Source organism: Galendromus occidentalis, unplaced genomic scaffold, assembly GCF_000255335.2.
Source record: "Galendromus occidentalis unplaced genomic scaffold, Mocc_1.1 scf7180000077167, whole genome shotgun sequence".
NCBI classification, from domain to species: domain Eukaryota; kingdom Metazoa; phylum Arthropoda; class Arachnida; order Mesostigmata; family Phytoseiidae; genus Galendromus; species Galendromus occidentalis.
In genome coordinates, this window is record NW_003805155.1 from 199,885 (window position 1) to 211,347 (window position 11,463).

General features: G+C 50.2%; 1 protein-coding gene across 1 annotated transcript; it reads right to left on the minus strand.

Moving 5' to 3' along the window:
- Window positions 1-7,271: 7,271 nt before the first annotated feature.
- On the minus strand, window positions 7,272-10,818 carry chas (chascon). Its single transcript, XM_029110914.1, is given in 10 exon segments — window positions 7,272-7,485; window positions 7,689-7,877; window positions 8,007-8,153; window positions 8,289-8,453; window positions 8,615-8,638; window positions 8,640-8,789; window positions 9,549-9,791; window positions 9,918-10,092; window positions 10,471-10,498; window positions 10,732-10,818. Coding segments are annotated over 10 exon segments (1,422 nt in total).
- Window positions 10,819-11,463: the final 645 nt, after the last annotated feature.

Genomic DNA, 11,463 nt, shown 5'->3' on the forward strand with positions numbered 1-11,463 from the left:
TCTCTGGACGGAGCTCATCGTATGAGGCGTTCTGAGCTGACATACTGAGAGCTAGTTTCTTCTGTGACAATGGCTCTTAAACTATACCGCTCATTATTGTGAAACTCATTGGTGGGGAGGACTCACCGATCGCCACAAGAGTTCCGCCGCGAAGCTCGGAATGGCTGGATTCATCCTGTAAAGACTGCTCCATTCAGTAGTGGATCAAATCTTCCCATGGGGGCCATCCGAACGGCGCAGGAGAACGCCTCTCCCCGCGACAGCGAGAGTGACATTCCTTCTGCTTCGGGATCGAGCGGCTCCCAATTGCTCATAGGAGCACTCAATCGAACGATCATACGAAAAGTCAATCAGGACTGGACGGAACCGGATGTAGCAAAGGAGAAGAGGGTACTGCATATTTAAAACGGAAATTACATACCGGAAGACTGTGGAACACATAGCCGTCAGGAGGCCCAGAAGGAGTCGCGTATCGCGCTGCGACCCAAGGATACGATGGGTTGTTCATTGGTCAAACAAGATGGTCTAGCACCGGATGAATCTCCGGATCTGTTGAATCAACTTCCTTCCTGCTGAACTTCCTGAATCGGGGCATTTCTGATTCTAGGGCGGACTCGAGGCGGGCCCACTGGGCGGGATCACAGGCCCTCGATCCGGGAGAAATTATTGATCTCTCCCAGCCAACAGCTTTGCTGCACCACCGTCCCCCGGAAGCTCCCCCGCCGCGACTACCCCGTGTTGTTTTTTTCCTCCTTCTCCCGAGCCGCCCTCGGCGCGGATGTTGCTGGCCGACAAGTGCTCCATATGGAGCTCTCGATCGATGCGGAGGTTTTCATCGCAAGCTTCTGATCCTGAACGGAATCGATTGCTGGTGAGAAAATTCATTTTTCCAGAAGATGTGAACGAGACTAAGCGTGCAAGATGAATCAGGAATCGAAGGAACTCCCAACAGCCGATACACAATATTTATTCTCTCATCGAATAGTCGTCCGTAACCTCATTTCTCTTGTACATATTCCGGAGTATTTCTTGAGTATTCCCTCAAGTGGCCCACTTCCTCGGTTCTATCATTTGGTTCCTCAAGTTATTCACAATCGCTAGTTTAAGAAGCCGTGGATCCTCGATATATTCGACCCTCCGAGCGCAGCGTTTCAAAAAGGCGAGATCGATCTGGGGAGGAAATTCCAGTGTCAGAGTGGGATGTACCAAATTTTCAAGAGCTAATGAGACGATACTACGGTACCCTACAAATAGGCCGGGAACCGTCCTCTATCCAAGAAAAGAAAGGCACGAGGAGTCCTTCAATGTCAATCCTGGCTCTTGATGAGCGGGTAGCATGCCGACCGGTACCTTGTTTAATTTCTTCTTCCTAGCGACGCCGAGTGGCGAGCTCGTGATTTCTCTTCCCCGAGGCGAACGCGGACAATTCCGCATACCACTCGAATCCAGTTCCAGGAAGGGAGACACATTATCGGAGCAACGCCGTTTAGGAGTACCGAATAGAGAAGGATTTCTTGGAGTTCGCTGAAAAATCTCGGCCCTCAAATCCTCGTACCTGGAAATGAGGCAAAATTGAAAAGATTATTCATTCATTTGTTTATGCGGTGGGCCGAGATTTCAAATACCCCGAGGATAATGAAATACGGAACTCGTGGCCAGATCAGACGCTGTCGACGTAGCTCCTCCTCATCAGCCGGGGATCATCCCGAATTCTACCTTATAAGGGAACGTCCTTACTTCTCGGTCAAGCTTCGAATCCTCCGCCGAATCTTGTCATAAACGTGTTCTAGTCGTTCTACTTCCTCGATCCGCTCAGCTCGAGAGCGGATTCGTGAGCCATTCCCGAGGAAGAGCTCGCTTTGCATCCGACAGTTCTCGATTGCTTGCCGCTTGGACGCTTGGAGTGAACGGCTGGCGTGGCGGTAGACAAAACATCTCCGAGTTAATTTCCATCTGGATACGCAGTCAATGATCAGTCGATATATTCGTCTCCGAAGCTATTTCACGGTGTTCAATTGAAAAACATCCAGTACGATCTCCGTTCCGTCGCCCGCGACGTGAGGTCTCTGGCACTGATTCTAGGATCGACTCAAAAATTGGTTTCCTCGCCACTTCCCGATAGACTCCAGGACAGAATGTGTTTGCGGATAAAGAAAAGTGTTTGCATCATCACGAAACGCTCTGACTCTCCGCTAGGGATAGGTAGTTCGTATACTCGTAGATCGCCCATGACTTGAAAGATTTTCGCTTACTAGAGGGATTCGGCATCTTCCGGTATCTCGAAGGGTGAATCCAGAGGTTCCATCTCTGAAAATGGGTGAGCATGAGCCGGAGCCCACACCTACACAAAACGAGTCCATAGGTAGCAGTCTTCGCGAGTTCCTTCTCTTAGGAGCCGAAGCACTGGTGCCCTGTCTGGCAAGCTCACCTCAGAAACCATTATTCCGTTTTCCACCTTAAAATCTCCATTTCGGAGCGGAGAGCCGGTCTCAGCTGACAACAGCCACCGCACATCTGACGTGTGACGCTCGCTGTACGGCCAACGTTTCCTTTCCTGAAACATCCCCAGCTCTGAGAGGATCGCTGTGAAATCCAAGATGCTTTCAGCTAAACTCGCCCGCTATGCTCCTCAAGCGCTTGAAACTGAAAGCGCTCTCGAAAGATCCGTTGCTTATTCTGATGCAGGAATTTATCCGCCAGCTCGAGCGGTTCGCGTTCCGTGAGGCCCTATCCGACTTTGCTCGAGCTTCTCGAATTATACATGGCGCAGCGAATGATGCTGACTGAGTGAATCACTGCGCCTGCGCGGGATCGATGGGAAATATTGGTGTTGAGCGATATTGCTTGAGAAAAACGAAGTTGCCCCAGTTAGGATATCATGCATTTCTGTTTGATTGAGCCTAGAATTCCGCAGAGGGAAGCTGCAAAACGATCTCCTCCGCTGGCGATCGTGACGGATAATGGAAGCCACAGCTCGAGCTCAAATAGGGAACGCTCTTAATAGCTCAAACGGCAGGCGATGAACTCCATAGATTGAAAATATTGCGGCTTCCGGGATAAGTTGATCGTTGAAAAACGATGCATGAATTGAAGACGGGTTGTTGCCGGATCGATGAATGAATATCCCATCCCAGTCGAATAAAGACCCAATCAAGCAGTCGCTCGCAGTCCTCGGTTTTGTCGTGAAAACGTCTTTGTCGCAGGCTTTGCTGACCAATTCGATGTACTTTGTCCTTCAAGCATCGAAATCTTGTACGTTTTTGGAGCCTTATAATTCAGAAACCGAGGAATTTCGGATTATCCGAATTGCATCGCTGGGTCGTAAATTTACGGCAAAGTCTCCAGGTGCAATCGTTCGGGAGGCAGATCCATCATTCGACTTCTGCAGATGATTTCCCACATACCCCTGGATTCAGCACGAAAGCGTAAAAATAAGCGGGAATTGTGGCACAGTCCGACAGTTTTTCGAAGGGAAATCTATAAGGCGAGGTCGGCGAGTGAGAGCCCGACAGATGGCAGCAGACATATGAGAGCGAGAACCTAAGGGTTCCTGATTATTCGATGAAAACTGCCAAAATCGAGATCGAGTCGGGCTTCGATCATGATCATGATTCGCTTGGGTGAACAACGAAGGTTTCCCGGAGAATTAAGTAGTTCTCCTGACTTGAGGCGAATCGAGCTCATCTCCGACAGATGAGACCCTTTAAAGGCAGCTCCTGGCGACAGAAGCGGCACGACGAAGCACCTCCAAGCTGAGCGAGTGCGCGTGTCAACAGATTCATGCTGTCATTGGGATCGGGAGGATCTCTTCATGGGGCGGCTCCGGCTCCCGAGGTCGCCGTTGTCGAAAATGCCGCGGCCACGATCGAATCCGTTTCAGTGAGACCTGAATCCCATCATGATGACGAAATCATGCTATATCCTTCCTACACTGCTGCATTGGAATGAGAAACTTCGCAACTCCGAAGTGTCTTCCTCCAAAACGTGTACTGTCATGCTTGTGGCGTGGATGAGAGGCGCCGCTTTCTGCGACATTTGGAGATTATCAAGGCCTCCACTGCACAACACTCGGCGGATGTTCCCCCCGATGTGGACACGAATGAAATTTCAAGAAGCTAAACTCAGGAACAGTTATCATAACTTATGATAACTTATGTCATCGATGTCCCCTTCACGTCAAAAATGAGGCTCAAAGTTAACCGCGTTCCCTGAATGATGACGACTACGCGCTATATGTCGAACTGGAAACCAACAACATTCACCAATCTTCGTATCTTAGCGGATTCGTCGGGGAAGCCGCAGCGAGAGTCCGAGAGGACTTCCTGCTTCGGCAGCCCAAGGACTACAATGGGTAGATGGGTGTGGCTCTCGATTCCAGATTCGTGAAGCAGAAAAACTTCCGAAACTCGATTGCTGGCGCAGTTTTCGATGGTTATGCCGTCGGAATCCAGAAGAAGTATCGATGCCTCCGAACCACGGAAACCATCTCTCGAAGAATAATTGGATATTGCAGCCCCGTCCGGCAATCAATGGGCTCTGACCAAGCTTTCATGGAACCTAACCCCTATTCGATCAAATAGTGGGCCGATAGAGAGATAGGTCTATTTGCTATGATTTGACACCTCGGCAAGCCGACCGCTTTCCGAAAAAATCGTCGTCAAACGTTTTCGCGTGAATCTACGGCATTGTCATTGACATTACCTAGCTTCTTGCTTTTTGGAAAGAAGGCTGACAGCGGTTGCATCCGAGGAATGGGGAACTCTGCAAAGTGCTCTCCTGACTGGGGAGATCCAGGAGGAATGAGATTCGAAGCTTGCTCCTTCAGATTGATAGCTTGATCGGACCTCTTCACTGCAAAGCGGCGAATGCAAGAGGGTGAGGGACTGCGGCTTCGCGCCAACAACGATCGCATCGGGCGCATCTCAGAAATCAGTCGGAGTGATCGCCGAGATTTGTGAGGTAGACTGCACTCACATATAGCTCAGCTTGACGCAGCTCAAAGGATTGAGTATCAGATGCCCGGCCTTAGACTGGGCCTCCCAAACATCCGCGGTTTTCCCCAAGATCCGCGGATACGGGTGTTCAGCAGCTGTGGAGATGATATTCCCACATTCTCATATACCAATGTACATCGATGAACACATCGATGTGGATATTTAGTGAATCCTGTCGATTGCAGCCGCGAAATTCTGATAGTCCTTGCGTACCGGATCCGCGGATCTGCATCCGTTGGAAGGCCTACTCTAGACTCGACTCGCAGGGGCTGCAGCTAGCAGCCTATCCCGAGTAGGTACCTAGTACCTACTCTCCCGGGATAGGGTCGCCTCTCAATATTTCAATTTGTCCGACAATCTCGATTCTCCACAAGGAATCCCTCGTGCCTAGAGTATAACTACCCTGCAACTCTCTCCTCATGATTTCCATCCCGATAGCCACCGACCAGGGATCACTCTGCGATTTACCCTCATGATTTCCATCCCCATAGACACCGACCAGGAATCTCTACCCTACTATTTCTTTCTCATGATTTCAATGATCCAATCTCTCTGATATCAACTTCAGCCAGCCGGCCCCCGTTCTACGAAACTCCTTGGCTTTACTCGACTTTCTTGTTCATTCTTCCTGTGTTCAGAATTCAGGTGCGAAGCGCCCTCACCGCTGGTTCTCGAGTATTTGACAAGTGAACTTCGGCGGGAGTTGGAAGTTAAAATGACTGTGATCCTCGCTTGGCTCTGGGTGACAGTCGAGCCGACGCACGAGCTTATGTAAGATCGTACGTACGTAAGATTCCGTACGACTGGTTCGGAATGACCTGGTAAAAAAACTACCGATTCCGGGACTTGACAAAAGTTGCGTGTATCGTCCCCTGCCCTGTAGGCTATCAGTGTCAGCCACCATCCGCGGCATCGATTTGCAACCTGCATTATCTGCCATGACATATGTATGTCTGCGTCGTTCGTTCTTTGATACCATTTCCAGGTAATTTTTTCGACTGAATGTTTTCGCCGGTTCGCCGGTCGATGTCCCGAAAAAATATGTTTCCCGAGTGATTCTCTCTCTGCAAGATCTGTTTCGATATCTGCGCGACTCTAGTATCCAGACGGCCCACACTCTCGCTTACATTCGCTGCTCGCTTTCTCAGCGAGGATATAGTCCTGAAAGCACACATTTACTCGGAATCTCCTCACAGCAATAATTTCGCGACACCCGCCAAGATCTTCGGCAAACCGAAAATGCAAAATGTGCACGACGAGAGCCAATTCGTCTCGTCTCGACCTGAGTTGATGAGGAAGGAGAGACGCATAAGCTGACTTCCGCAGAGTGCATCGGTTGGGTCAGATCAATCTTTGCGGAACCGCTCTGAATCGTATATCCATCTTGCGCGAGGGGGGTTCCCCGTGTCATCACCGGTGGCGTTACTTTCAATGGAGCCCGAGGTAATGAGAGACACCAGTTTGAGACAAGTGACTTCACTTTTCCGAGTTCTTTCAATGCCTCGCATCAGAGAGAATCATGGAGTTCAAAGAATGAATCTCACGCGTGAATTACGGAGTTCACCAGCGGATCAAGATCGATCGATTTATTCTGTTGTAAGCATGCATCATTCACGGAAGGAAACGCTGCATTCGAGTTATCTTGGTCGTTATGAACCGAAACTGAGTCAATCAATGGAAAAACATTATTCTCTATTCCATTGTGGCTATAATTGATAGAGCTGAGGATGAAGTCACAATCGCTCAATGCTTCTTCCTAGAACTGTCCTTCACTGGTTAAAAAGCACATTACTTTATTACTATACTCGGCTCACGAACCCGATTCGGGCTCACCACCGAGGCATCCATTAATTTCCAGCTTCTCGCCCTTCTCCAAATCGGGGGAATCGCCGCCAGGGCACCGAAAGTAGCACGAGAATTCTCGTCGTCTTCACCATTGTGCGCGGAGCTGTCTCGTGCATGATCGGCCGTCCGGTATCTCGTTGGAGCGCTTCCATGAATTTTCTGGCTCGAGATAAACCCTCAGCCGAGACTGGACATTCATCGCGGAATCGCGCGGCAATTTGAGCCGCTCACGCATAGACTCTACGGGGGGCAGGGGAATGTAGCGGATCCTCGGAAAAAAATCCGGCGATTGAAGCCCAGCCCTGACAATAGCTTTTGTAATGAAGTGTGTGAGTTCGCAGGGTTTAGTTCAGGTCATGGATATGGTTCGGTGAGCTTAATGCGTCATGACGCGATGTGCTGACGCTGATGCCACCATAAGATGTCAGCACTTCATCGTCCTCTTAAATTAAAGCTGCTCTTCTTGACGAGTGAGGGCGCGCTCAGGGGCGACGTAGCTGATGGCGTCTCATTCGTGTGACCAGTTGCTCCGAAGTAGAACGTACGAGACGGGCGACTCCCTGTCGATAGTGTGGAATCGGGGGAGCGTACCGTGTACCTAATGTCGGGCTCTTCTCCGACACCAGATGACCGCCAAGTGTGGGTCCTGGAAAACAGTGATCGATGCTGATTGGAATAATTGCTCTGTGCTCACGCAGGAATACGATGTGATTCACGAGGAATGCCGAAAAATCTGGGATCTCCAGGATCCCGATCGCTCTGAACCGCGCGTGGATTGACCGTCTGGGAATCGAGTGATTCCGCGGCGGTAATTGATATCCGATTCCGGATATTAGTTCGGTGACGTACCTGTAGTCTTCGTTTCGCACAGACTTCAACGTCGAGTGAGGCGACGTCACGATCGGAGAATGGCCTCTGTCGATGTCACGATGGTAATCGGAAGAGTGTCGAATATCAGCGTAAACAGTCTCATGTCTGCGTTGATCTACCCGACTGTCTCTATGGTCACTGTAACGGCTGTCGCGGTGATCACTGAAACTGATCAGAAGAGAAGCTGACTGAGTGAATATGTACATCCGAGAAATCTTGCGCTCGATCCGATTTATGTAATTTCATCATAAGCGACTCGGGGTATTCGTCGCCGGTTCGGACTCTAGCTGGACCCACCGTGAGTCTCTACTGTCCCTCAGGTCTGCAACTCGGTGATAATTTCCGAAATCGTAATCGCGAGAGTCACGAGTGCTGCGAGTGTCCACATTGATAACTCGTTGTCGATCCTCTTCCACGAAATGTTCGTCAAGCCATCGAGAGGCTCTGAAATAAGAGTTTGAGGAAAATGAGTGCGATGAAATCGGAGCACGAACTCGGTGGTTCCTTTCTCCCGGTAAAGGATAATGACTGCGGACTATGATAATGACTTTTTCGGAACAAAGGGAAGAAGCTCCTCACCTGTCAGTGTTCTCGATGGGACGTGAGTATCCGTCGTCGTGGGTACGGTAGTCTGACGATAGACGATTACTGCCTTGAGTGATCTGCAGATATGTTCGGTCCTTGGCGAGTTTGTCCGAGAGGTAATCGAATTTACCCTTTCCGTCATTGAGATATTCGAAATTCCTGCGTTTCGGCAGAGAAAGTTTTACTGCTGATTGCCTAATGGTCACTGATATCCAGATCCATCGACTCGGTTCGCCCGTGAAGAATTCTCTGACTCAGTTGGGGTCACTGAGTCTACCGAGTCAAGCATGGGTCGCAGAACAAGTGAAACCGGTGAATACCTGGAAGACGATGAATCATACGCGGCCCTCCCGCTCGGCAAACTCTTCTGGCACTTCGTCGTCACTCTGCTCTTCGTGGAAATGTGTTCGTGTCTTCTGGGTGTTTGCTTTACCATCAACGTGCTCCGTTAGCTCTTTGATGCGGTCCTTGTCGGTGATACGCTTGCTGCGGGCGCTGGAATTCGGAAGGTCGAGTCACGTTTCCCTCTTGATTGAGCCCAAGCGGTCGACGTAATCCGCTCGATTCAATCCTTGCGTTGTTGTGCGGAATGATTGACATCGACTTTGGCCGTTGAAGGCAACTCCCGGAGTGAGGGTTCGGTCGAGTCTTTGATCGAGCTCCGGAGTGATTACCCAAATTGGAAACTTTTTCCGAGAGACTCTATGCATACTCCAAATCTATACTGGGGAGCAAGCAGCCTGTTCGATGCCCGTTCCGACGTGACGCGAGATATTTGTTCACATGAACTCAAGTCCGAAACCATTGTTAGCGGACGACCTTGGTCCTCAGATCAGCCTGGCAGATAGAATACAGAAAAGCTTGGCAAGATTTCGACTCCGCTTCCGCGATGACAGCGCGACTTCATAGTCGCAGATTTCACTCAACAAGGGCGAAGTCGGGCAGAAATCTTCTTCTCTCCAAGCGTAACGGATCGCAGAGTGTTCCAAAAAGCTTCATTGTCTATCGAAACCCCCCAGCATTGGGAAATCTCAGCCGCGTGCTACGATTCGTAAAGTGTGTCGCAACATGGCCCTGATTCACCGGCTGAGCTGTGTGTATTTAGAGATTTAGAGTTTCCCCGTTCAAGTCCGTCGTAGAGGCTGGGGCAGGCGGGGGATCTTGAACGAGTCGAGCGGCTCTTCCTCGGACCGATGTGTTTCGGTCCACGACTAACGCATGGGCTGTTGCATCACGGATGCTCAAAAAACTCACCTGTAGTGGGTGACTTTACCCTTGAACTTTTGGGGGTCGCACAGGGAGACTTCATTGCCCGTTAGGGCGAGTTTGTGTACGCCATCGATATTATCAAGATGCCGCTGATCCTCGTCGTGCATCTTGATATTTTCTTCGCGGGACTCTCGGGTGGTGTGATGAGTCGTGGTCTTGTCATCAATCACACGCTCAGAACCTGGTATTTTCACGAAACCTGATGGGAGATCCGGCTCTCCGGAAGTCCTAAGCGGAGGAGAAAATATTCAGAGGATGGAAAAGAGATCGGTGTGCTGGGAATATAAGAGACGGGGGCACTGGTATCCAGTCGTTCCCGTCGAAGGATAAAGCATTTTCAGGAGAACAGCTCACTTATGGTTGGTGTCCTCGGACTCCTCCACCTTGTTATCTTCTCGCGTTCGCTGGCTGACCTGTGGGCCCGAGTCCGCTATGACTTTCCCATCCTCCAATACCAGCTGTCGCTGCACTCGAGTTTCAATCTGACGAGTCTTGTGATTGACTGTTTTTTTCGAAGTCGTCCATTCTTCTGAGATTGCGGAAAAATACCGATTATCAGATTAAAACGAACGGGGAAAGACACGAAAAACCTCAGCAGAGTCCACATTGAGACCACAAATTTTTCCGTAAGACATTCAGAGAGCGTAAGAATTGTGATCTCGAGATCACGAGTTTCCTCGAAATGAATCGACCACCAGGGATGAATGAGTAGGAACTCCTACACAGCTCCTGTGCGTACCGGAATTTTCTGCTGAGCAATTTGACTGAGATTTGAATCACGTCCAGTTCTTTGCTAGCCTTTTAAGGCATGTCGAGCGACCGAAGGGAATCCGCGACTCGATATCAAAATAAAGACGGGGACCTTCGAATCATTCTGGAGGACCGACTCGACGGAGATCTCACTCACCTGATTTGTTTGCCTGGATCACATCTCCCTGAAAATGAGAGAAGCTCTTGGAGCGGTTCTGAACATGCCGCAGCATCGCGATCTCTCAGTGAGTATTCCTTCAGACTTCGTTCGCTCCCGCGACAGCTCCCTCGCGTTCCGCCTCAGAGAACCAAGACCGAAAAGCGCACGCGCAGCAGTTTCATGGATTCTCTTCCGAATCTGGTCCTCTGATTTTTGCGCGAATTTCGAAAACTAGTGAGTTTCAAATGATCTACTCACGGCTGGGGACGATGTCCGCAGATCCCAGGAGGTTTGTGGCACCAAACGATTATCCGGAGTGTTGCTGCGATGGCTTGATCGATCCATTGCTCTGTGGAAGGCTCAGGGAGCCGATCTACAGCAGTCAATGTTTGCAAGCGATTCTCGTTGATCGTCAGAAGCAATTTGCGCGTGGCGGCGGCGGCGACAGCAGCAGCGTGAAGTCAAGGGAGGGGTATGAAGCTGACTGGGCCGAGATTCGGTGTCCTTCGACAACCTTGAGCGTAGGCCCGTTCGTGGGAGATTTCAAGTCGAAGATGGCGAAACGGATGCAGCCGTCGCGTCGTCTGAAGAAACACATGATCCCTCATTCTCTTCTATTCATGGATTGTCATCGTCGTCGCAATTCACTGAGCATCAAGGCGATCGTCGGAGACGCCGATCGACCGATACGCCCAGAATCTCACTCTGCTGCAGAGACTTCGATGGAGCTCATCTTTTGAGATCTTCCCTCGGGAACTTCTTCATGGGAAAACTCCCACCCAGAGGTTCTTCCTAGCCTCGATCGTCTCCGGAAAGCTACAGGAAACCTTTTTTCCCGGAAGCCCGATTCCCTTCCAGGAATTTCATCAAAATCGGCGAAAAGAGTTGAATGAAATCGGTCGCTCCCGTGGACGGCGTTAGAAAGACTCAAGATGGAGGAAACGTCGCGCTTCAGAAACAAAAGAAAACGAGCGCCAACAAAATCTTCTT